General features: G+C 44.1%; 1 protein-coding gene across 1 annotated transcript in view; it reads left to right on the forward strand.

Annotated features, from left to right (window-relative positions):
- LOC131956080 (dynein axonemal heavy chain 6) overlaps positions 1-26,629 on the forward strand; it is a 68,244-nt gene that overhangs the window by 7,142 nt on the left and 34,473 nt on the right. The window contains exons 12-30 of the mRNA XM_059320466.1: positions 807-944; positions 10,427-10,580; positions 13,969-14,094; positions 14,175-14,320; positions 14,688-14,900; positions 15,202-15,387; positions 15,536-15,732; positions 16,191-16,374; positions 16,630-16,857; positions 17,153-17,374; positions 18,386-18,533; positions 18,953-19,110; positions 19,950-20,081; positions 20,737-20,908; positions 22,096-22,259; positions 23,258-23,389; positions 23,643-23,803; positions 24,696-24,846; positions 25,874-26,055. Coding sequence (XP_059176449.1) covers positions 807-944; positions 10,427-10,580; positions 13,969-14,094; positions 14,175-14,320; positions 14,688-14,900; positions 15,202-15,387; positions 15,536-15,732; positions 16,191-16,374; positions 16,630-16,857; positions 17,153-17,374; positions 18,386-18,533; positions 18,953-19,110; positions 19,950-20,081; positions 20,737-20,908; positions 22,096-22,259; positions 23,258-23,389; positions 23,643-23,803; positions 24,696-24,846; positions 25,874-26,055 — 3,194 coding nt within the window. The remainder of the gene's footprint in view (positions 1-806; positions 945-10,426; positions 10,581-13,968; positions 14,095-14,174; positions 14,321-14,687; positions 14,901-15,201; positions 15,388-15,535; positions 15,733-16,190; positions 16,375-16,629; positions 16,858-17,152; positions 17,375-18,385; positions 18,534-18,952; positions 19,111-19,949; positions 20,082-20,736; positions 20,909-22,095; positions 22,260-23,257; positions 23,390-23,642; positions 23,804-24,695; positions 24,847-25,873; positions 26,056-26,629) is intronic.

Here is a 26,629-nt window from a genome sequence, read left to right on the forward strand (position 1 = left end):
GTACCTACCTAGTTTGGCCACTCTGTGGTACCTACCTAGTTTGGCCACTCTGTGGTACCTACCTAGTTTGGCCACACTGTGGTACCTACCTAGTTTGGCCACTCTGTGGTACCTACCTAGTTTGGCCACTCTGTGGTACCTACCTAGTTTGGCCACTCTGTGGTACCTACCTAGTTTGGCCACACTGTGGTACCTACCTAGTTTGGCCACACTGTGGTACCTACCTAGTTTGGCCACACTGTGGTACCTACCTAGTTTGGCCACTCTGTGGTACCTACCTAGTTTGGCCACTCTGTGGTACCTACCTAGTTTGGCCACTCTGTGGTACCTACCTAGTTTGGCCACTCTGTGGTACCTACCTAGTTTGGCCACTCTGTGGTACCTACCTAGTTTGGCCACTCTGTGGTACCTACCTAGTTTGGCCACTCTGTGGTACCTACCTAGTTTGGCCACTCTGTGGTACCTACCTAGTTTGGCCACTCTGTGGTACCTACCTAGTTTGGCCACTCTGTGGTACCTACCTAGTTTGGCCACTCTGTGGTACCTACCTAGTTTGGCCACTCTGTGGTACCTACCTAGTTTGGCCACTCTGTGGTACCTACCTAGTTTGGCCACTCTGTGGTACCTACCTAGTTTGGCCACTCTGTGGTACCTACCTAGTTTGGCCACTCTGTGGTACCTACCTAGTTTGGCCACTCTGTGGTACCTACCTAGTTTGGCCAATCTGTGGTACCTACCTAGTTTGGCCACTCTATGGTACCTACCTAGTTTGGCCACTCCACTGTATGATGTAAACCTTTGTGCAGATGATGGGAGGATTTTTCTCCGGTCTGGCCCAGTCCGGCGCCTGGTGTTGTTTTGATGAGTTCAACAGGATCAACATCGAGGTCCTGTCGGTCATCGCCCAGCAACTCATCACCATCCGGAACGCCAAGTTAGCCAAGGTAGGTCTTGTCCGTCATCGCTCAGCAACTCATCACCATCCGGAACGCCAAGTTTTCAAGGTAGTTCTTGTCCGTCATCGCTCAGCAACTCATTACCATCCGGAACGCCAAATTAGCCAAGGTAGGTCTTGTTCTTACCGGGTTTAGACATGGTAAGTCTTGTTGGTACCGGGTTTAGCCATGGTAGGTCTTGTTGGTATCTGGTTTAGCTAAGGTAGGTCTTGTTAGTACCAGGTTTAGACATGTAAGGTCATGCAACTAATGTTAGTAATGTTCCAACAGTCGAACAGGTTCATGTAACTAAAAATGTAATGTCCCAACAGTCGAACAGGTTCATGTAACTAAAGATGTAATGTCCCAGCAGTCGAACCGGTTCATGTAACTAAAAATGTAATGTCCCAGCAGTCGAACCGGTTCATGTAACTAAAAATGTAATGTCCCAACAGTCGAACAGGTTCATGTAACTAAAGATGTAATGTCCCAACAGTCGAACAGGTTCATGTAACTAAAGATGTAATGTCCCAACAGTCGAACAGGTTGATGTAACTAAAGATGTAATGTCCCAACAGTCGAACAGGTTCATGTAACTAAAGATGTAATGTCCCAACAGTCGAACAGGTTCATGTAACTAAAAATGTAATGTCCCAACAGTCGAACAGGTTCATGTAACTAAAGATGTAATGTCCCAACAGTCGAACAGGTTCATGTAACTAAAGATGTAATATCCCAACAGTCGAACAGGTTCATGTAACTAAAAATGTAATTTCCCAACAGTCGAACAGGTTCATGTAACTAAAAATGTCCCAACAGTCGAACAGGTTCATGTAACTAAAAATGTAATGTCCCAACAGTCGAACAGGTTTATGTAACTAAAGATGTAATGTCCCAACAGTCGAACAGGTTCATGTAACTAAAGATGTAATGTCCCAACAGTCGAACAGGTTGATGTAACTAAAGATGTAATGTCCCAACAGTCGAACAGGTTCATGTAACTAAAGATATAATGTCCCAACAGTCGAACAGGTTCATGTAACTAAAAATGTAATGCCCTACAGTCAAACAGGTTCATGTAACTAAAAATGTCCCAACAGTCGAACAGGTTCATGTAACTAAAGATGTAATGTCCCAACAGTCGAACAGGTTCATGTAACTAAAGATGTAATGTCCCAACAGTCGAACAGGTTCTTGTAACTAAAAATGTAATGTCCCAACAGTCGAACAGGTTCATGTAACTAAAGATGTAATGTCCCTACAGTCAAACAGGTTCATGTAACTAAAAATGTCCCAACAGTCGAACAGGTTCATGTAACTAAAAATGTAATGTCCCAACAGTCGAACAGGTTCATGTAACTAAAAATCTCCCAACAGTCGAACAGGTTCATGTAACTAAAAATGTAATATCCCAACAGTCGAACAGGTTCATGTAACTAAAAATGTAATGTCCCAACAGTCGAACAGGTTCATGTAACTAAAGATGTAATGTCCCAACAGTCGAACAGGTTCATGTAACTAAAGATGTAATGTCCCAATAGTCGAACAGGTTCATGTAACTAAAAATGTAATGTCCCAACAGTCGAACAGGTTCATGTAACTAAAAATGTCCCAACAGTCGAACAGGTTCATGTAACTAAAGATGTAATGTCCCAACAGTCGAACAGGTTCATGTAACTAAAGATGTAATGTCCCAACAGTCAAACAGGTTCATGTAACTAAAGATGTAATGTCCCAACAGTCGAACAGGTTCATGTAACTAAAAATGTCCCAACAGTCGAACAGGTTCATGTAACTAAAGATGTAATGTCCCAACATTCGAACAGGTTCATGTAACTAAAAATGTCCCAACAGTCGAACAGGTTCATGTAACTAAAAATGTAATATCCCAACAGTCGAACAGGTTCATGTAACTAAAAATGTAATGTCCCAACAGTCGAACAGGTTCATGTAACTAAAAATGTCCCAACAGTCAAACAGGTTCATGTAACTAAAAATGTAATATCCCAACAGTCGAACAGGTTCATGTAACTAAAAATGTAATGCCCTACAGTCGAACAGGTTCATGTAACTAAAGATGTAATGTCCCAACAGTCGAACAGGTTCATGTAACTAAAGATGTAATGTCCCAACAGTCGAACAGGTTCATGTAACTAAAGATGTAATGTCCCAACAGTCGAACAGGTTTATGTAACTAAAGATGTAATGTCCCAACAGTCGAACAGGTTCATGTAACTAAAAATGTAATGTCCCAACAGTCGAACAGGTTCATGTAACTAAAAATGTCCCAACAGTCGAACAGGTTCATGTAACTAAAAATGTAATGTCCCAACAGTCGAACAGGTTTATGTAACTAAAAATGTCCCAACAGTCGAACAGGTTCATGTAACTAAAGATGTAATGTCCCAACAGTCGAACAGGTTCATGTAACTAAAGATGTAATGTCCCAACAGTCGAACAGGTTCATGTAACTAAAAATGTAATGTCCCAACAGTCGAACAGGTTCATGTAACTAAAAATCCCAACAGTCGAACAGGTTCATGTAACTAAAGATGTAATGTCCCAGCAGTCGAACAGGTTCATGTAACTAAAGATGTAATATCCCAACAGTCGAACAGGTTCATGTAACTAAAAATGTAATTTCCCAACAGTCGAACAGGTTCATGTAACTAAAAATGTCCCAACAGTCGAACAGGTTCATGTAACTAAAAATGTAATGTCCCAACAGTCGAACAGGTTTATGTAACTAAAGATGTAATGTCCCAACAGTCGAACAGGTTCATGTAACTAAAGATGTAATGTCCCAACAGTCGAACAGGTTGATGTAACTAAAGATGTAATGTCCCAACAGTCGAACAGGTTCATGTAACTAAAGATATAATGTCCCAACAGTCGAACAGGTTCATGTAACTAAAAATGTAATGCCCTACAGTCAAACAGGTTCATGTAACTAAAAATGTCCCAACAGTCGAACAGGTTCATGTAACTAAAGATGTAATGTCCCAACAGTCGAACAGGTTCATGTAACTAAAGATGTAATGTCCCAACAGTCGAACAGGTTCTTGTAACTAAAAATGTAATGTCCCAACAGTCGAACAGGTTCATGTAACTAAAGATGTAATGTCCCTACAGTCAAACAGGTTCATGTAACTAAAAATGTCCCAACAGTCGAACAGGTTCATGTAACTAAAAATGTAATGTCCCAACAGTCGAACAGGTTCATGTAACTAAAAATCTCCCAACAGTCGAACAGGTTCATGTAACTAAAAATGTAATATCCCAACAGTCGAACAGGTTCATGTAACTAAAAATGTAATGTCCCAACAGTCGAACAGGTTCATGTAACTAAAGATGTAATGTCCCAACAGTCGAACAGGTTCATGTAACTAAAGATGTAATGTCCCAACAGTCGAACAGGTTCATGTAACTAAAAATGTAATGTCCCAACAGTCGAACAGGTTCATGTAACTAAAAATGTCCCAACAGTCGAACAGGTTCATGTAACTAAAGATGTAATGTCCCAACAGTCGAACAGGTTCATGTAACTAAAGATGTAATGTCCCAACAGTCAAACAGGTTCATGTAACTAAAGATGTAATGTCCCAACAGTCGAACAGGTTCATGTAACTAAAAATGTAATGTCCCAACAGTCGAACAGGTTCATGTAACTAAAAATGTCCCAACAGTCGAACAGGTTCATGTAACTAAAGATGTAATGTCCCAACATTCGAACAGGTTCATGTAACTAAAAATGTCCCAACAGTCGAACAGGTTCATGTAACTAAAAATGTAATATCCCAACAGTCGAACAGGTTCATGTAACTAAAAATGTAATGTCCCAACAGTCGAACAGGTTCATGTAACTAAAAATGTCCCAACAGTCAAACAGGTTCATGTAACTAAAAATGTAATATCCCAACAGTCGAACAGGTTCATGTAACTAAAAATGTAATGCCCTACAGTCGAACAGGTTCATGTAACTAAAGATGTAATGTCCCAACAGTCGAACAGGTTCATGTAACTAAAGATGTAATGTCCCAACAGTCGAACAGGTTCATGTAACTAAAGATGTAATGTCCCAACAGTCGAACAGGTTTATGTAACTAAAGATGTAATGTCCCAACAGTCGAACAGGTTCATGTAACTAAAAATGTAATGTCCCAACAGTCGAACAGGTTCATGTAACTAAAAATGTCCCAACAGTCGAACAGGTTCATGTAACTAAAAATGTAATGTCCCAACAGTCGAACAGGTTTATGTAACTAAAAATGTCCCAACAGTCGAACAGGTTCATGTAACTAAAGATGTAATGTCCCAACAGTCGAACAGGTTCATGTAACTAAAGATGTAATGTCCCAACAGTCGAACAGGTTCATGTAACTAAAAATGTAATGTCCCAACAGTCGAACAGGTTCATGTAACTAAAAATCCCAACAGTCGAACAGGTTCATGTAACTAAAGATGTAATGTCCCAGCAGTCGAACCGGTTCATGTAACTAAAAAATGTAATGTCCCAGCAGTCGAACCGGTTCATGTAACTAAAAATGTAATGTCCCAACAGTCGAACAGGTTCATGTAACTAAAAATCCCAACAGTCGAACAGGTTCATGTAACTAAAGATGTAATGTCCCAGCAGTCGAACAGGTTCATGTAACTAAAGATGTAATGTCCCAACAGTCGAACAGGTTGATGTAACTAAAGATGTAATGTCCCAGCAGTCGAACAGGTTCATGTAACGAAAGATGTAATGTCCCAACAGTCGAACAGGTTGATGTAACTAAAGATGTAATGTCCCAACAGTCGAACAGGTTCATGTAACTAAAGATGTAATGTCCCAGCAGTCGAACCGGTTCATGTAACTAAAAATGTAATGTCCCAACAGTCGAACAGGTTCATGTAACTAAAGATGTAATGTCCCAACAGTCGAACAGGTTCATGTAACTAAAGATGTAATGTCCCAACAGTCGAACAGGTTGATGTAACTAAAGATGTAATGTCCCAACAGTCGAACAGGTTCATGTAACTAAAAATGTAATGTCCCAACAGTCGAACAGGTTCATGTAACTAAAGATGTAATGTCCCAACAGTCGAACAGGTTCATGTAACTAAAAATGTAATGTCCCAACAGTCGAACAGGTTCATGTAACTAAAGATGTAATGTCCCAACAGTCGAACAGGTTCATGTAACTAAAGATGTAATGTCCCTACAGTCAAACAGGTTCATGTAACTAAAGATGTAATGTCCCAACAGTCGAACAGGTTCATGTAACTAACGATGTAATGTCCCAACAGTCGAACAGGTTCATGTAACTAAAGATGTAATGTCCCAACTGTCGAACAGGTTCATGTAACTAAAAATGTCCCAACATTCGAACAGGTTCATGTAACTAAAAATGTCCCAACAGTCGAACAGGTTCATGTAACTAAAAATGTAATATCCCAACAGTCGAACAGGTTCATGTAACTAAAAATGTAATGTCCCAACAGTCGAACAGGTTCATGTAACTAAAAATGTCCCAACAGTCAAACAGGTTCATGTAACTAAAAATGTAATATCCCAACAGTCGAACAGGTTCATGTAACTAAAAATGTAATGCCCTACAGTCGAACAGGTTCATGTAACTAAAGATGTAATGTCCCAACAGTCGAACAGGTTCATGTAACTAAAGATGTAATGTCCCAACAGTCGAACAGGTTCATGTAACTAAAGATGTAATGTCCCAACAGTCGAACAGGTTTATGTAACTAAAGATGTAATGTCCCAACAGTCGAACAGGTTCATGTAACTAAAAATGTAATGTCCCAACAGTCGAACAGGTTCATGTAACTAAAAATGTCCCAACAGTCGAACAGGTTCATGTAACTAAAATGTAATGTCCCAACAGTCGAACAGGTTTATGTAACTAAAAATGTCCCAACAGTCGAACAGGTTCATGTAACTAAAGATGTAATGTCCCAACAGTCGAACAGGTTCATGTAACTAAAGATGTAATGTCCCAACAGTCGAACAGGTTCATGTAACTAAAAATGTAATGTCCCAACAGTCGAACAGGTTCATGTAACTAAAAATCCCAACAGTCGAACAGGTTCATGTAACTAAAGATGTAATGTCCCAGCAGTCGAACCGGTTCATGTAACTAAAAAATGTAATGTCCCAGCAGTCGAACCGGTTCATGTAACTAAAAATGTAATGTCCCAACAGTCGAACAGGTTCATGTAACTAAAAATCCCAACAGTCGAACAGGTTCATGTAACTAAAGATGTAATGTCCCAACTGTCGAACAGGTTCATGTAACTAAAAATGTCCCAACATTCGAACAGGTTCATGTAACTAAAAATGTCCCAACAGTCGAACAGGTTCATGTAACTAAAAATGTAATATCCCAACAGTCGAACAGGTTCATGTAACTAAAAATGTAATGTCCCAACAGTCGAACAGGTTCATGTAACTAAAAATGTCCCAACAGTCAAACAGGTTCATGTAACTAAAAATGTAATATCCCAACAGTCGAACAGGTTCATGTAACTAAAAATGTAATGCCCTACAGTCGAACAGGTTCATGTAACTAAAGATGTAATGTCCCAACAGTCGAACAGGTTCATGTAACTAAAGATGTAATGTCCCAACAGTCGAACAGGTTCATGTAACTAAAGATGTAATGTCCCAACAGTCGAACAGGTTTATGTAACTAAAGATGTAATGTCCCAACAGTCGAACAGGTTCATGTAACTAAAAATGTAATGTCCCAACAGTCGAACAGGTTCATGTAACTAAAAATGTCCCAACAGTCGAACAGGTTCATGTAACTAAAAATGTAATGTCCCAACAGTCGAACAGGTTTATGTAACTAAAAATGTCCCAACAGTCGAACAGGTTCATGTAACTAAAGATGTAATGTCCCAACAGTCGAACAGGTTCATGTAACTAAAGATGTAATGTCCCAACAGTCGAACAGGTTCATGTAACTAAAAATGTAATGTCCCAACAGTCGAACAGGTTCATGTAACTAAAAATCCCAACAGTCGAACAGGTTCATGTAACTAAAGATGTAATGTCCCAGCAGTCGAACCGGTTCATGTAACTAAAAAATGTAATGTCCCAGCAGTCGAACCGGTTCATGTAACTAAAAATGTAATGTCCCAACAGTCGAACAGGTTCATGTAACTAAAAATCCCAACAGTCGAACAGGTTCATGTAACTAAAGATGTAATGTCCCAGCAGTCGAACAGGTTCATGTAACTAAAGATGTAATGTCCCAACAGTCGAACAGGTTGATGTAACTAAAGATGTAATGTCCCAGCAGTCGAACAGGTTCATGTAACGAAAGATGTAATGTCCCAACAGTCGAACAGGTTGATGTAACTAAAGATGTAATGTCCCAACAGTCGAACAGGTTCATGTAACTAAAGATGTAATGTCCCAACAGTCGAACAGGTTCATGTAACTAAAGATGTAATGTCCCAACAGTCGAACAGGTTCATGTAACTAAAGATGTAATGTCCCAGCAGTCGAACCGGTTCATGTAACTAAAAATGTAATGTCCCAACAGTCGAACAGGTTCATGTAACTAAAGATGTAATGTCCCAACAGTCGAACAGGTTCATGTAACTAAAGATGTAATGTCCCAACAGTCGAACAGGTTGATGTAACTAAAGATGTAATGTCCCAACAGTCGAACAGGTTCATGTAACTAAAAATGTAATGTCCCAACAGTCGAACAGGTTCATGTAACTAAAGATGTAATGTCCCAACAGTCGAACAGGTTCATGTAACTAAAAATGTAATGTCCCAACAGTCGAACAGGTTCATGTAACTAAAGATGTAATGTCCCAACAGTCGAACAGGTTCATGTAACTAAAGATGTAATGTCCCTACAGTCAAACAGGTTCATGTAACTAAAGATGTAATGTCCCAACAGTCGAACAGGTTCATGTAACTAACGATGTAATGTCCCAACAGTCGAACAGGTTCATGTAACTAAAAATTTAATGTCCCAACTGTCGAACAGGTTCATGTAACTAAAAATGTCCCAACAGTCGAACAGGTTCATGTAACTAAAGATGTAATGTCCCAACAGTCGAACAGGTTCATGTAACTAAAGATGTAATGTCCCAACAGTCGAACAGGTTCATGTAACTAATGTAATGTCCCTACAGTCAAACAGGTTCATGTAACTAAAGATGTAATGTCCCAACAGTCGAACAGGTTCATGTAACTAAAAATGTAATGTCCCAACAGTCGAACAGGTTCATGTAACTAAAAATGTCCCAACAGTCGAACAGGTTCATGTAACTAAAAATGTAATATCCCAACAGTCGAACAGGTTCATGTAACTAAAAATGTAATGTCCCAACAGTCGAACAGGTTCATGTAACTAAAGATGTAATGTCCCAACAGTCGAACAGGTTCATGTAACTAAAGATGTAATGTCCCAACAGTCGAACAGGTTCATGTAACTAAAAATGTAATGTCCCAACAGTCGAACAGGTTCATGTAACTAAAAATGTAATGTCCCAACAGTCGAACAGGTTCATATAACTAAAAATGTAATGTCCCAACAGTCGAACAGGTTCATGTAACTAAAGATGTAATGTCCCAACAGTCGAACAGGTTCATGTAACTAAAGATGTAATGTCCCAACAGTCGAACAGGTTCATGTAACTAAAGATGTAATGTCCCAACTGTCGAACAGGTTCATGTAACTAAAAATGTAATGTCCCAACAGTCGAACAAGTTCATGTAACTAAAGATGTAATGTCCCAACAGTCGAACAGGTTCATGTAACTAAAAATGTAATGTCCCAACAGTCGAACAGGTTCATGTAACTAAAGATGTAATGTCCCAACAGTCGAACAGGTTCATGTAACTAAAGATGTAATGTCCCTACAGTCAAACAGGTTCATGTAACTAAAGATGTAATGTCCCAACAGTCGAACAGGTTCATGTAACTAAAGATGTAATGTCCCAACAGTCGAACAGGTTCATGTAACTAAAAATTTAATGTCCCAACTGTCGAACAGGTTCATGTAACTAAAGATGTAATGTCCCAACAGTCGAACAGGTTCATGTAACTAAAGATGTAATGTCCCAACAGTCGAACAGGTTCATGTAACTAATGTAATGTCCCTACAGTCAAACAGGTTCATGTAACTAAAGATGTAATGTCCCAACAGTCGAACAGGTTCATGTAACTAAAGATGTAATGTCCCAACAGTCGAACAGGTTCATGTAACTAATGTAATGTCCCTACAGTCAAACAGGTTCATGTAACTAAAGATGTAATGTCCCAACAGTCGAACAGGTTCATGTAACTAATGTAATGTCCCTACAGTCAAACAGGTTCATGTAACTAAAGATGTAATGTCCCAACAGTCGAACAGGTTCATGTAACTAAAGATGTAATATCCCAACAGTCGAACAGGTTCATGTAACTAAAAATGTAATTTCCCAACAGTCGAACAGGTTCATGTAACTAAAAATGTCCCAACAGTCGAACAGGTTCATGTTCGAGGGCCGAGAGATCAAACTGGTCCACACCTGTGCTGCTTTCATCACCATGAACCCCGGCTACGCTGGACGCACGGAGCTGCCGGACAATCTATCGGCTCTCTTCAGGCCCATCTCTATGATGGTCCCCGACTACGGTCAGTGTTGGCATGTCTTCTCGTACGTTCGTACAGTTTTACTTGTCACTGGACATTTCTCTCTACACACATGCAGCCTTGGTGTCAGTGTATTTCTTCTTTATGTTTGCGACACACCTTCACTTGCTCGACCCGTTTAATTTGCTCCACATTTCTTGTCTGAAAGTTACACACAAATGTTGCCTTCTCTAGTTACACACAAATGTTGCCTTCTCTAGTTACACACAAATGTTGCCTTCTCCACCTACACACAAATGTTGCCTTCTCTAGTTACACACAAATGTTGCCTTCTCTAGTTACACACAAATGTTGCCTTCTCCACCTACACACAAATGTTGCCTTCTCTAGTTACACACAAATGTTGCCTTCTCTAGTTACACACAAATGTTGCCTTCTCCACCTACACACAAATGTTGCCTTCTCTAGTTACACACAAATGTTGCCTTCTCTAGTTACACACAAATGTTGCCTTCTCTAGTTACACACAAATGTTGCCTTCTCTAGTTACACACAAATGTTGCCTTCTCCACCTACACACAAATGTTGCCTTCTCTAGTTACACACAAATGTTGCCTTCTCCACCTACACACAAATGTTGCCTTCTCTAGTTACACACAAATGTTGCCTTCTCTAGTTACACACAAATGTTGCCTTCTCCACCTACACACAAATGTTGCCTTCTCTAGTTACACACAAATGTTGCCTTCTCTAGTTACACACAAATGTTGCCTTCTCCACCTACACACAAATGTTGCCTTCTCTAGTTACACACAAATGTTGCCTTCTCTAGTTACACATAAATGTTGCCTTCTCTAGTTACACACAAATGTTGCCTTCTCTAGTTACACACAAATGTTGCCTTCTCTAGTTACACATAAATGTTGCCTTCTCTAGTTACACACAAATGTTGCCTTCTCTAGTTACACACAAATGTTGCCTGCTCTAGTTACACACAAATGTTGCCTTCTCTAGTTACACATAAATGTTGCCTTCTCTAGTTACACACAAATGTTGCCTTCTCCACCTACACACAAATGTTGCCTTCTCTAGTTACACACAAATGTTGCCTTCTCTGGTTACACACAAATGTTGCCTTCTCTAGTTACACACATGTTGCCTTCTCCACCTACACATAAATGTTGCCTTCTCTAGTTACACACAAATGTTGCCTTCTCCACCTACACACAAATGTTGCCTTCTCTAGTTACACACAAATGTTGCCTTCTCCACCTACACACAAATGTTGCCTTATCTTGTTACACACAAATGTTGCCTTCTCCAGTTACATACAAATGTTGCCTTCTCCACCTACATACAAATGTTGCCTTATCTAGTTACACACAAATGTTGCCTTCTCTAGTTACACACAAATGTTGCCTTCTCCACCTACACACAAATGTTGCCTTATCTAGTTACACACAAATGTTGCCTTATCTAGTTACACACAAATGTTGCCTTCTCCACGTACACACAAATGTTGCCTTCTCCAACTACACACAAATGTTGCCTTATCTAGTTACACACAAATGTTGCCTTATCTAGTTACACACAAATGTTGCCTTATCTAGTTACACACAAATGTTGCCTTCTCCACCTACACACAAATGTTGCCTTATCTAGTTACACACAAATGTTGCCTTATCTAGTTACACACAAATGTTGCCTTCTCTAGTTACACACACATGTTGCCTTCTCTAGTTACACACAAATGTTGCCTTCTCCAGTTACATACAAATGTTGCCTTCTCCACCTACACACAAATGTTGCCTTCTCCACCTACACACAAATGTTGCCTTCTCTAGTTACACACAAATGTTGCCTTCTCTAGTTACACACAAATGTTGCCTTCTCCAGTTACATACAAATGTTGCCTTCTCCAGTTACACACAAATGTTGCCTTCTCTAGTTACACACAAATGTTGCCTTCTCCAGTTACATACAAATGTTGCCTTCTCCACCTACACACAAATGTTGCCTTCTCTAGTTACACACAAATGTTGCCTTCTCTAGTTACACACAAATGTTGCCTTCTCTAGTTACACACACATGTTGCCTTCTCTAGTTACACACAAATGTTGCCTTCTCCAGTTACATACAAATGTTGCCTTCTCCACCTACACACAAATGTTGCCTTCTCCACCTACACACAAATGTTGCCTTCTCTAGTTACACATAAATGTTGCCTTCTCTAGTTACACACAAATGTTGCCTTCTCTAGTTACACACAAATGTTGCCTTCTCCAGTTACATACAAATGTTGCCTTCTCCACCTACACACAAATGTTGCCTTCTCCACCTACATACAAATGTTGCCTTCTCCAGTTACACACAAATGTTGCCTTCTCTAGTTACACACAAATGTTGCCTTCTCCACCTACACACAAATGTTGCCTTCTCCACCTACACACAAATGTTGCCTTCTCTAGTTACACACAAATGTTGCCTTCTCTAGTTACACACAAATGTTGCCTTCTCTAGTTACACACAAATGTTGCCTTCTCCAGTTACACATAAATGTTGCCTTCTCCAGTTACACACAAATGTTGCCTTCTCTAGTTACACACAAATGTTGCCTTCTCCACCTACACACAAATGTTGCCTTCTCCACCTACACACAAATGTTGCCTTCTCTAGTTACACACAAATGTTGCCTTCTCTAGTTACACACAAATGTTGCCTTCTCTAGTTACACACAAATGTTGCCTTCTCTAGTTACACATAAATGTTGCCTTCTCTAGTTACACACAAATGTTGCCTTCTCCACCTACACACAAATGTTGCCTTCTCCACCTACACACAAATGTTGCCTTCTCTAGTTACACACAAATGTTGCCTTCTCTAGTTACACATAAATGTTGCCTTCTCCACCTACACACAAATGTTGCCTTCTCTAGTTACACACAAATGTTGCCTTCTCCACCTACATACAAATGTTGCCTTCTCTAGTTACACACAAGTGTTGCCTTCTCTAGTTACACACAAATGTTGCCTTCTCCACCTACACACAAATGTTGCCTTCTCCACCTACATACAAATGTTGCCTTCTCCACCTACACACAAATGTTGCCTTCTCCACCTACACACAAATGTTGCCTTCTCCACCTACACACAAATGTTGCCTTCTCTAGTTACACACAAATGTTGCCTTCTCTAGTTACACATAAATGTTGCCTTCTCCACCTACACACAAATGTTGCCTTCTCTAGTTACACACAAATGTTGCCTTCTCCACCTACATACAAATGTTGCCTTCTCCACCTACACACAAATGTTGCCTTCTCTAGTTACACACAAATGTTGCCTTCTCTAGTTACACACAAATGTTGCCTTCTCTAGTTACACACAAATGTTGCCTTCTCTAGTTACACACAAATGTTGCCTTCTCCAGGGCTAATCGCTGAAGTTATTCTGTACTCCGAGGGTTTTGAATCTTCGAAAATTCTGGCCAAGAAAATGGTGCAGATGTACAAATTGTGCAGTGAACAGCTGTCTCAACAAGACCACTACGACTTCGGTAAGTCGGATTTTTTTACTGCTAGAGGTTGTTAGGCTATACGTCATCACCGGATGTAACCCGCTTGACGTCTGCTGCAGGTATGCGAGCCGTCAAGTCTGTCCTCGTGATGGCGGGCTCCCTGAAGCGTCAGAACCCGGACAAGTCGGAGGACGTCGTGCTCATTCGGGCTCTGAGAGACAGCAACCTGCCCAAATTCTTGACCAACGACGCCAAACTTTTCCAGGTAGCAACCTGCCCAAATTCTTGACCAACGACGCCAAACTTTTCCAGGTACCTTGTTTTTGGCAGGCGGGGATATCAACTGATGGATGTCAACTGACGGATGTCAACTGACGGATGTCAACTGACGGATGTCAACTGACGGATGTCAACTGACGGATGTCAACTGACGGATGTCAACTGACGGATGTCAACTGACGGATGTCAACTGACGGATGTCAACTAACGGATGTTAACAAATACATTTTTACAAATGTTTCAAGCACATTTTATAACTTTATATGCTACCTAGGACTGCACTAAATAATGTTTCAGGCTATCCTGTCCGATTTATTCCCTGGAGTGACCATCCCATATCCCATATGTTTCAGGCTATCCTGTCCGATTTATTCCCTGGAGTGACCATCCCCGAGCATGACTACGGTCAGCTGAAGGAGGAGATCATCAACGTGCAGGAGGAGAAGAAGCTCCAGGTCGTGGAGACGCAGATTGTCAAGGTCATCCAGCTCTTCGAGACGATGATCGTCCGTCATGGCGTCATGCTGGTGGGGCCAACAGGAGGCGGGAAGACGGTTATATACAGGGTCAGAGTTTATAGCACACGGGGTCATATACAGGGTCAGAGTTCATAGCACACGGGGTCAGAGCTCATATCACACGGGATCAGAGTTCATATCACGAGGGGTCAAAGTTCATATCATTTCACTCGTTATAAGCTCATACATGAGGGACCTCGTACACAGCCTCTATGGTATTGTCTTCTGACGTTTATATCTAAACTTAACAGATCCTTAGTCATATGACATGTTCTGCTCAGACTGGCCAATAAAAGTGGACGTTCCAGAAACTCTATGGCCCTCTAGCCAATAGAATTGACTGTTTCAGATACTCGAGAACACGCTGACCAACCTGTTCAATAAAAACATCGACAACGAGTTTTACCAGCCGGTCCACGTGTACATCATGAACCCCAAGTCTATCACCATGGATGAGCTTTACGGCGGTGTGGATAAGTTATCCATGGAGTGGAAGGATGGATTAATGGGGATCACAGTTCGTTTCTGTGTGCAGGTAATTGATGGCTACCACAGGTCATTTCTCTGGGCATCCTTACCTGTGGTTGACCATTTAGCCCTATCGTGTGCCTGTGGTTGACCATTTAGCCCTATCGTATGCCTGTAGTTTTAACCCCATGATGCGTCTCTCCCCCCCCCCCCAGGACACGACCAAAGACCACCAGTGGATTGTGTGTGACGGGCCTGTAGACGCCCTGTGGATAGAGAACATGAACACCGTGCTGGACGACAACAAGATGCTGTGTCTGGCCAACAGCGAGAGGATCAAGTTCACCCCCTACATCCACATGGTCTTTGAGGTCCAGGATCTGGCAGTGGCGTCTCCAGCCACGGTCAGCAGGTAGGTCCTTCACACAAAGGTTGACGTATGTGAGCGACAGAACACAAAGGTACGTGTGTACGGCATCTAATAATTTTTTTTTTATTAAGTTGTGAGAGTTGAAATATCTTGAAATGCTCTATAGTAAATCAATTAATCCACTGAATATTGAACTAATCCACCCAATGTTTAGCTAATCCACCCAATGTTGAATTATTCCACCGAATGTTGAATTATTCCACCGAATGTTGAACTAATCCACCGAATGTTGAACTAATCCACCCAATGTTTAACTAATCCACCGAATGTTGAATTAATCCACCTAATGTTGAACTAATCCACCGAATGTTGAACTAATCCACCCAATGTTTAACTAATCCACCGAATGTTGAATTAATCCACCTAATGTTGAACTAATCCACCGAATGTAGAACTAATCCACCCAATGTTGAACTAATCCACTGAATGCACCGTTGCAGGTGCGGCATGGTGTACGTTGACCCAGACGAGCTGAAGTGGATGCCGTACGTCAAGACCTGGATGGACGCCTGGGCCCCCTCCATGTCAGCCGACGCCCCCCAGTTCATCCTCAGGCTCTTTGAGACCTATGTGGAGGACGGACTACAGTTTGTACACAAAAAATGTACGCAGACAATCAAACAGGTTAGTTGCTTGTTTGCTCTGTGTACGACATTAAGATGTGTACGTGTGGATCTAGGGTTAGGGTGATCTAGTTAACTCCAGATAACTAAACTGTGTGACAAGACAACAATTTTTGTAACTCAAACATTTGTTTGAGTGTGTTGGCGACTGTGTAATGCGGTGTTTTAGCTTCGTTCACCCGAGTTTGTCCTTGTCAATAATTTGAGATCAGTAAACTTGTGACCTTGTGTTTACCTGAGTTTGTCCTGGCCACAGGTTGAGATCAGTAAAATTGTGACCTTGTGTAAGCTCCTTGAGGCCATCCTGTTTGCCAAGTCTGGATCTTTCGACTGGAACCTCGAGCCCAACAAACTCAATCGTCTGCTGTGTCAGATCTTTGTCTTCTGCTATCTGTGGGCCATTGGCGGGAACATCAACGACGACAATTGGGAGGCGCTCGATGTTTTCATCAGGCAGCAGTTTGATGAGAACGCTGACGCAAAGGTAGGTGTGTGGCTGACGCAAAGGTGGGTGTGGGGCTAATGCCAATATTGTGTATGGCTGACGTCATGGTTTTGTGGTGCTGACTTCATGATTGTGTGGGTCTGACATCATGGTTGTGTGGGTCTGACTTCATGGTTGTGTGGTTTGGGTGCGTCTAACGTCTAAATTGTATGCGCGAAATGTTTTCTGCATGTCATCAATCGACCCCCTCCCCCCTCCCCAACCATTGAATCATTTTTTTTGTCCGGGAATTGAGCTTGTCCAAACACTTAAGTCACTGCTTGAATGACTCCAGCTCCCAGGATCGAATCCACTCTGGGGCTATTTCATCGATGTGGACAGTAAAAAAATGGACACGTGGGACAAACTGGTTGGCACCTTCCGTTACGACAAGAGCATCTCGTTCTTCAAGATGTTGGTGCCCACAGTCGACACGGCCAGGTTCGGATACCTGCTGGAGAGTCTGCTCTCTGTCAACAGATCGGTGCTCTACACAGGTGGCACAGGTGTGGGCAAGGTGAGTCACTGCAGGTGGCAGGTGGGGGGGGGGCAAGGTGAGTCACTGCAGGTGTGGGCAAGGTGAGTCACTGCAGGTGTGGGCAAGGTGAGTCACTGCAGGTGTGGGCAAGGTGAGTCACTGCAGGTGTGGGCAAGGTGAGTCACTGCAGGTGTGGGCAAGGTGAGTCACTGCAGGTGTGGGCAAGGTGAGTAACTGCAGGTGTGGGCAAGGTGAGTCACTGCAGGTGTGGGCAAGGTGAGTCACTGCAGGTGTGGGCAAGGTGAGTCACTGCAGGTGTGGGCAAGGTGAGTAACTGCAGGTGTGGGCAAGGTGAGTCACTGCAGGTGTGGGCAAGGTGAGTCACTGCAGGTGGCAGGTGGGGGGGGGGCAAGGTGAGTCACTGCAGGTGTGGGCAAGGTGAGTCACTGCAGGTGTGGGCAAGGTGAGTAACTGCAGGTGTGGGCAAGGTGAGTCACTGCAGGTGTGGGCAAGGTGAGTCACTGCAGGTGTGGGCAAGGTGAGTCACTGCAGGTGGCAAGTGTGGGCAAGGTGAGGCACTGCGGGTGGCAGGTGTGGGCAAGGTGACGCACTGCAGGTGGCAGGTGTGGGCAAGGTGAGTCACTGCAGGTGTGGGCAAGGTGAGTCACTGCAGGTGGCAAGTGTGGGCAAGGTGAGGCACTGCGGGTGGCAGGTGTGGGCAAGGTGACGCACTGCAGGTGGCAGGTGTGGGCAAGGTGAGTCACTGCAGGTGGCAAGTGTGGGCAAGGTGAGTCACTGCAGGTGGCAAGTGTGGGCAAGGTGAGTCACTGCAGGTGGCAAGTGTGGGCAAGGTGAGTCACTGCAGGTGGCAAGTGTGGGCAAGGTGAGGCACTGCGGGTGGCAGGTGTGGGCAAGGTGACGCACTGCAGGTGGCAGGTGTGGGCGAGGTGAGTCACTGCAGGTGGGGGCAAGCTAAATCACTACGCACTACATCTCCCCCTGACCCAACTCCCAGCTGCCACTGACATTAACCACGGCCTTCCCTTTCAGTCCGTGATTGCCCGAGACCTGCTGGACCGAATCTCTGAGAGAACGTCGTACGTGCCCATCTTCATCAACTTCTCGGCCCAGACCAGCAGCAACAGGACCCAGGAGATGATCGAGGGCAAACTGGAGAAGCGGAGAAAAAACGTTATCGGTCAGTGGGGGGGGGGGGGGGGCTGGAGAAGCGGAGAAAAAACGTTATCGGTCAGTGGGGGGGGGGGGGCTGGAGAAGGGGAGAAAAAACGTTATCGGTCAGTGTAGGGGGGGGGGGGCTGGAGAAGCGGAGAAAAAACGTTATCGGTCAGTGTGGGGGGGGGGGGGGGGGCTGGAGAAGCGGAGAAAAAACGTTATCGGTCAGTGTGGGGGGGGGGGGGGGGGCTGGAGAAGCGGAGAAAAAACGTTATCGGTCAGTGGGGGGGGGGGGGCTGGAGAAGCGGAGAAAAAACGTTATCGGTCAGTTTTATACTGGAGGGGGGGGGGAAGGGGGGCGACATTGTGCTTATACATGACTATATTCCAATGTTTAACCTTAACTTTGATCTTGTGTCTAACCAAACGGTGACGTTATTGTAGGTGCTCCCAAAGGCAAGCGGGTGATTATATTCATCGACGACCTGAACATGCCCAAGCTGGACACATACGGGTCACAACCTCCCATAGAGCTGCTGCGGCAGTTCCTGGACTTTGGGGGGCTCTACGACAGGGACACCATGACATGGAAGGAGATCCAGGTACGTTTGGGCCCCCCACCTTATGTTGACATGGAAGGAGATCCAGGTACGTTTGGGCCCCCCACCTTATGTTGAAATGGAAGGAGATCCAGGTACGTTTGGGCCCCCACCTTATAAATGTTGACATGGAAGTAGATCCAGATAAGTTTGGGCCCCACCTTATAAGTGTTGACATGGAAGGAGATCCAGATAAGTTTGGGCCCCACCTTATAAGTGTTGACATGGAAGGAGATCCAGATAAGTTTGGGCCCCACCTTATAAGTGTTGACATGGAAGGAGATCCAGATAAGTTTGGGCCCCACCTTATAAGTGTTGACATGGAAGGAGATCCAGATAAGTTTGGGCCCCACCTTATAAGTGTTGACATGGAAGGAGATCCAGATAAGTTTGGGCCCCACCTTATAAGTGTTGACATGGAAGGAGATCCAGATAAGTTTGGGCCCCACCTTATAAGTGTTGACATGGAAGGAGATCCAGATAAGTTTGGGCCCCACCTTATAAGTGTTGACATGGAAGGAGATCCAGATAAGTTTGGGCCCCACCTTATAAGTGTTGACATGGAAGGAGATCCAGATAAGTTTGGGAGCCACCTTATAAGTGTTGACATGGAAGGAGATCCAGGTACGTTTGGGCCCCCACCTTATAAGTGTTGACATGGAAGGAGATCCAGATAAGTTTGGGCCCCACCTTATAAGTGTTGACATGGAAGGAGATCCAGATAAGTTTGGGCCCCACCTTATAAGTGTTGACATGGAAGGAGATCCAGATAAGTTTGGGCCCCACCTTAAAGTTGCTCGTGGTTGTGGCCCCTGTGTCCAACCGTCTGTTCTGTCCCACAGGATGTGACGTTGTCGGCTGCCTGCTCGCCGCCAGGGGGCGGGAGAAACCCGGTGTCTGCCCGACTTTTCCGCCATTTTACCATGCTGAGCATCCCGTCCCCCACGGAAACAAGCCTAAAACAACTTTTCTCGGTTGGTTCATTTGTCAGTGGTGTGTGTGTGGGGTGAGGGGGGGGGGGGGGGCTGGGCGGGGTAGTCAGTTGCTGTGGACGTCAGTGTGTTTGTTAAGGGTGGGGAATGTTGGATATGTAAGTTATGACGTTAGTTCTAGGGTGTGTAAAGTTGTGGTTTGATGAGGTAGGGGTGTCATCAATATGTCATGAGGAACATCTAGCAATACAAAGTTTGAGCCACTGGTCGTTATCTTCTGGACATTGCATGACAGGGGGTTAATTAAGAGGGGAGTTAACTAACAGGGGTTAATTAAGAGGGGGTGAACTAACAGGGGGTTAATTAAGAGGGGGGTGAACTAACAGGGGGTTAATTAAGAGGGGGTGAACTAACAGGGGGTTAATTAAGAGGGGGGTGAACTAACAGGGGGTTAATTAAGAGGGGGGTGAACTAACAGGGGGTTAATTAAGAGAGGGGTGAACTAACAGGGGGTTAATTAAGAGGGGGGTGAACTAACAGGGGGTTAATTAAGAGGGGGTGAACTAACAGGGGGTTAATTAAGAGGGGGGGGGGTTAACTAACAGGGGGTTAATTAAGAGGGGGGGGGGGGGGTTTACCCAACAGGGGGTTGTAATCTGCTGACAAAATATAGTCACGTCGATGTCGTCTGATGCAGGCAATTATCGTCGGATTTTTCACGGACTTTTCTCGAAATATCCGTGGTCTGGCTGACGCCATCGTGAACTCTGCTGTAGAGATCTACTTCCGGTTGAGTACAGACCTGCTGCCCACCCCAGCCAAGTCGCACTATGTCTTCAATCTCAGGGACCTGTCTAAGGTCGTTCAAGGTAGGTCACACACGTGTCAAAGGTCGTTCAAGGTAGGTCACTCAACTCTAAAAGGTCGTTCAAGGTAGGTCACTTAACTCTAAAAGGTCGTTCAACATAGGATTCAACGTACTACGCTTTAGAGATTAGTGAAGTGACGCGTGACTCTAATGAAGTGCCGTGTGACTCTAATGAGGTGACGTGTGACTCTAATGTAGTGCCATGTGACTCTAATGAAGTGCCGTGTGACTCTAATGAAGCGCCGTGTGACTCTAGTGAGGTGCCGTGTGACTCTAATGAGGTGACATGTGACTCTAATGTAGTGCCGTGTGACTCTAATGAAGTGCCGTGTGACTCTAATGTAGTGCCGTGTGACTCTAGTGAGGTGCCGTGTGACTCTAATGAGGTGACATGTGACTCTAATGAGGTGCCGTGTGACTCTAATGTAGTGCCGTGTGACTCTAATGAAGTGCCGTGTGACTCTAATGAGGTGACATGTGACTCTAATGTAGTGCCGTGTGACTCTAATGTAGTGCCGTGTGACTCTAGTGAGGTGCCGTGTGACTCTAGTGAAGTGCCGTGTGACTCTAATGAGGTGACATGTGACTCTAATGTAGTGCCGTGTGACTCTAATGAAGTGCCGTGTGACTCTAATGAAGTGCCGTGTGACTCTAGTGAGGTGCCGTGTGACTCTAGTGAGGTGCCGTGTGACTCTAGTGAGGTGCCGTGTGACTCTAATGAGGTGCCGTGTGACTCTAATGTAGTGCCGTGTGACTCTAGTGAGGTGCCGTGTGACTCTAATGTAGTGCCGTGTGACTCTAGTGAGGTGCCGTGTGACTCTAATGAGGTGCCGTGTGACTCTAATGTAGTGCCGTGTGACTCTAGTGAGGTGCCGTGTGACTCTAATGTAGTGCCGTGTGACTCTAATGAAGTGCCGTGTGACTCTAATGTAGTGCCGTGTGACTCTAGTGAGGTGCCGTGTGACTCTAATGTAGTGCCGTGTGACTCTAATGAAGTGCCGTGTGACTCTAATGTAGTGCCGTGTGACTCTAGTGAGGTGCCGTGTGACTCTAATGAGGTGACATGTGACTCTAATGTAGTGCCGTGTGACTCTAATGAAGTGCCGTGTGACTCTAATGTAGTGCCGTGTGACTCTAATGTAGTGCCGTGTGACTCTAATGAGGTGCCGTGTGACTCCTGTTTGCCAGGAATCCTGCAGGCTGACATCGGCATCTTCCGTGAGAAGCTCCAGATGTTCCGTCTCTTCATCCACGAGACCCAGCGCGTCTTCCACGACCGGCTCATCAACCACGAGGACAAGTTCTTCTTCCACAAGCTCATGGCGGACATCGCGGCCAAACACTTCAACGAGGTGGGATTTTTTACTTTCTCGTATATACGTAGTATAGAGAAAGTATTGTAATCGTGCAAAAAAAAAAAATCGAGATTTTTACAAATCTCGACGTTTTACACCTCACTGATACGGAAAAACATAATTTTGCAATCTTGTCCGTATGTCTGTGTGTCTGTGTGTCTGTGTGTCTGTGTGTGTGTAAACACGATAACTTGAGTACCGTTACAGCTAGGTTGATGAAATTTCATATATAAGTATTTTATCAAAATCGTAGATCCGTATCAACTTTTGAGCGATTTCCGATAACCGGAAGTGGTACTTTTTCTACTTTGAATTTTCCAAAAGCCTATAACTTGAGTACTATTTCAGATAGATAAATGAAATTTCACCTGTAAGTAAAAGATTTAATTTTCTACCTTCTGTTAAATTTTGAGTAATTTCCGTTGACGGGAAGTACTAATTTACGCTATTTCCGATTTCTCAAAAACGCATCTAAATTTATAAAGTACTAATAATATTGCGCACCATTATGAACGTCTTTATTCGACATTCGCTTGGTGCGCAATACTTTTTTCTATGAGATTCTATTCTATTTTAAAAAGTTTAAGTATTTAAAATGGATTAAAAATCATAACTAGATCTATATACCGAGTTCCCATCCCCTGTTGTTTTATATAAGAATATTCGAGAAAGTTTAGGGGAGATCACTCCCGGTTTATTTTTATTCGTTTGTTTGTCTGTTTGCTGTGATATACGACAAACTCATAGCGGACATTGCGCCAAACAGTAACGAAGTACCTCCAGAGTAGATACATTGCTATTTGGTCCTGTTCCTTTCTACGTATGTTTTTTCTTTGTTTGTATGATTGTCTGTTGGTAAAAATCAAAATTGCATTTTTATAATTGAAGCGCCTTCGTATTTCTAACAGCTAAATATTTTATTTTACATTTTAAAATCTATTACAATTTACAGAATTATAACAGAACGTAACCTTGACCCTTGACCGACTTTTCAGACGGTGGAGCCCCAGAGTTTCGTCACTGACCCCATTTTGTTCGGGAACTTTATGAAGATGGGCGCGCCCCCTGAGGAGAGGTTTTACGAGGAGCTGACGGACATCAACAAAGTGAAAAACATCCTGGGCGATGTAAGTGCCGGTCTTTTTATTCATCCGGCTTGGTTGCCGGTCTTTTGGTCGGACCGACTCGGTTGCCGGTCTTTTCGTTCATTCTGCTTGGTTGACGGTCTTTTAGTCGGACCGGTTAAGGGACCTGTCAAAGGTCGTTCAAGGTAGGTCACACACGTGTCAAAAGTTGTCCTATAATTTAAAATGTGTATGTAAAGGGCCCATTATTTATCCCGACGTATGACCTAACCTCTCCCCCCCCCCCTCTGCCCAGTACCTAGATGAACTGAACATGGCGTCCCCCAAAGAGATGCGCCTGGTGTTTTTCTTGGACGCTGTGGAGCACATCACCCGCCTGGTCAGGATGGTGCAACAGGAGAGGGGGAACGCCCTGCTGGTGGGGGTCGGGGGCACGGGCAAACAGTCACTCACACGGTAACTAGGGACAACAACAGACACTCACACGGTAACTAGGGACAACAATAGACACTCACAAGGTAACTAGGGACACACCAGTCACTCACACGGTAACTAGGGACAACAATAGACACTCACAAGGTAACTAGGGACACACCAGTCACTCACACGGTAACTAGGGACAACAATAGACACTCACACGGTAACTAGGGACAACAGTCACTCACACGGTAACTAGGGACAACAATAGACACTCACACGGTAACTAGGGACACAACAATCACTCACACGGTAACTAGGGACACAACAATCACTTACACGGTAACTAGGGACACAACAATCACTCACACGGTAACTAGGGACACAACAATCACTTACACGGTAACTAGGGACACAACAATCACTCACACGGTAACTAGGGACACAACAATCACTTACACGGTAACTAGGGACACAACAATCACTTACACGGTAACTAGGGACACAACAATCACTTACACGGTAACTAGGGACACAACAATCACTCACACGGTAACTAGGGACACAACAATCACTTACACGGTAACTAGGGACAACAATCACTTACACGGTAACTAGGGACACAACAATCACTTACACGGTAACTAGGGACAACAATCACTCACACGGTAACTAGGGACACAACAAACACTCACACGGTAACTAGGGACACAACAATCACTCACACGGTAACTAGGGACTCAACAAACACTCACGCGGTAACTGCTTGCTTCATTCACTCAAAACCTAATTAAATTTTTTCACCTACGACAATTGAATCACAGCTGTAGCACATAGCATGATAATCGTCTCAAATTTAAATATTTCTCCTCATTCCATACCTCTCGTGTTGTTGACGTGCCTGTTGCCATGGTGACGTGTGTGCCCCCAGCCTGTCAGCACACATCTGCGGGTACCAGTGCTTCCAGATCCAGCTGTGTCGAGGTTACGACTACACGTCCTTCCATGACGACCTGAAGAAACTCTACGACTCTGCTGGGATACAGAACAAACCCACCATATTCCTCTTCACTGACACACAGGTGAGGGGAGGGGGAGGCAGGTGGGATACAGAACAAACCCACCATATTCCTCTTCACTGACACACAGGGGAGGGGAGGGGGAGGCAGGTGTTGGAATGTATTGGCAGGTTTCGACAGCTGGTTTAATGTAGGCAGGTGTAGATGCAGGTAGGTGTAGACATGTAAAGACAGGTGTTAGCAAGTGTAGGTGGGAGACAGGTGTAGTTAGGTGTAGTCACGTGCTGATCTGTAGAGGGAGAGCCATGACATTTGAAACAGGATTCCATCAAAACAACAACAAAATGTTTGACACCACCACTGTAGTTCCCACCCTCCTGTCCAGATTGGAAGAATGTTTGACACCTCCACTATGTCCAGATTGGAAGAATGTTTGACACCTCCACTATGTCCAGATTGGAAGAATGTTTGACACCTCCACTATGTCCAGATTGTGGTGGAAGAATGTTTGACACCTCCACTATGTCCAGATTGTGGTGGAAGAATGTTTGACACCTCCACTATGTCCAGATTGGAAGAATGTTTGACACCTCCACTATGTCCAGATTGTGGTGGAAGAATGTTTGACACCTCCACTATGTCCAGATTGTGGTGGAAGAATGTTTGACACCTCCACTATGTCCAGATTGTGGTGGAAGAATGTTTGACACCTCCACTATGTCCAGATTGGAAGAATGTTTGACACCTCCACTATGTCCAGATTGTGGTGGAAGAATGTTTGACACCTCCACTATGTCCAGATTGGAAGAATGTTTGACACCCCCACTATGTCCAGATTGGAAGAATGTTTGACACCTCCACTATGTCCAGATTGGAAGAATGTTTGACACCTCCACTATGTCCAGATTGTGGTGGAAGAATGTTTGACACCTCCACTATGTCCAGATTGGAAGAATGTTTGACACCCCCACTATGTCCAGATTGGAAGAATGTTTGACACCTCCACTATGTCCAGATTGTGGTGGAAGAATGTTTGACACCTCCACTATGTCCAGATTGGAAGAATGTTTGACACCTCCACTATGTCCAGATTGTGGTGGAAGAGTTCCTGGAAGACATCAACAACATGCTCAACTCTGGCGAGGTGCCCAACCTGTTCGAGCCTGAAGAGTACGAGAAGCTCATCATCGGCTGCAGACCCGGCGCTAAGGAGGCTGGGATTCCAGAGGGGAACCGTGACGCCATCTACGACTTCTGTATCCACAGGGTCAGGTGAGGCTTGCGGTCCATAGGAGCAGATCATCAACTGACCCCCTCAGACATATGACCCCCTACAAAACCCATCAAGTGACCCACTATACCACCTATCTCTGCCATGCACAAACTGTCAGCCACTAACCGATCCCTTCAGTTGACCCCTCAAACTAACCCCACGAACCTATATTTCAACTAACTCCACCAACTTACCCCACTAACTGACCCCACCAACTGACCCCACCAACTGACCTCACCAACTGACCCCATCAACTGACCCCATCAACTGACCCCACCAACTGACCCCACCAACTGACCCCACCAACTGACCCCACCAACTGACCCCATCAACTGACCCCATCAACTGACCCCACCAACTGACCCCACCAACTGACCCCACCAACTGACCCCATCAACTGACCCCACCAACTGACCTCATCAACTGACCCCATCAACTGACCCCACCAACTGACCTCATCAACTGACCCCACCAACTGACCTCATCAACTGACCCCATCAACTGACCCCACCAACTGACCTCATCAACTGACCCCACCAACTGACCCCACCAACTGACCCAACCAACTGACCC

This window comes from Physella acuta, unplaced genomic scaffold, assembly GCF_028476545.2.
Source record: "Physella acuta isolate Inbredline_101_S28 unplaced genomic scaffold, ASM2847654v3 ptg001126l, whole genome shotgun sequence".
Classification (NCBI taxonomy): domain Eukaryota; kingdom Metazoa; phylum Mollusca; class Gastropoda; family Physidae; genus Physella; species Physella acuta.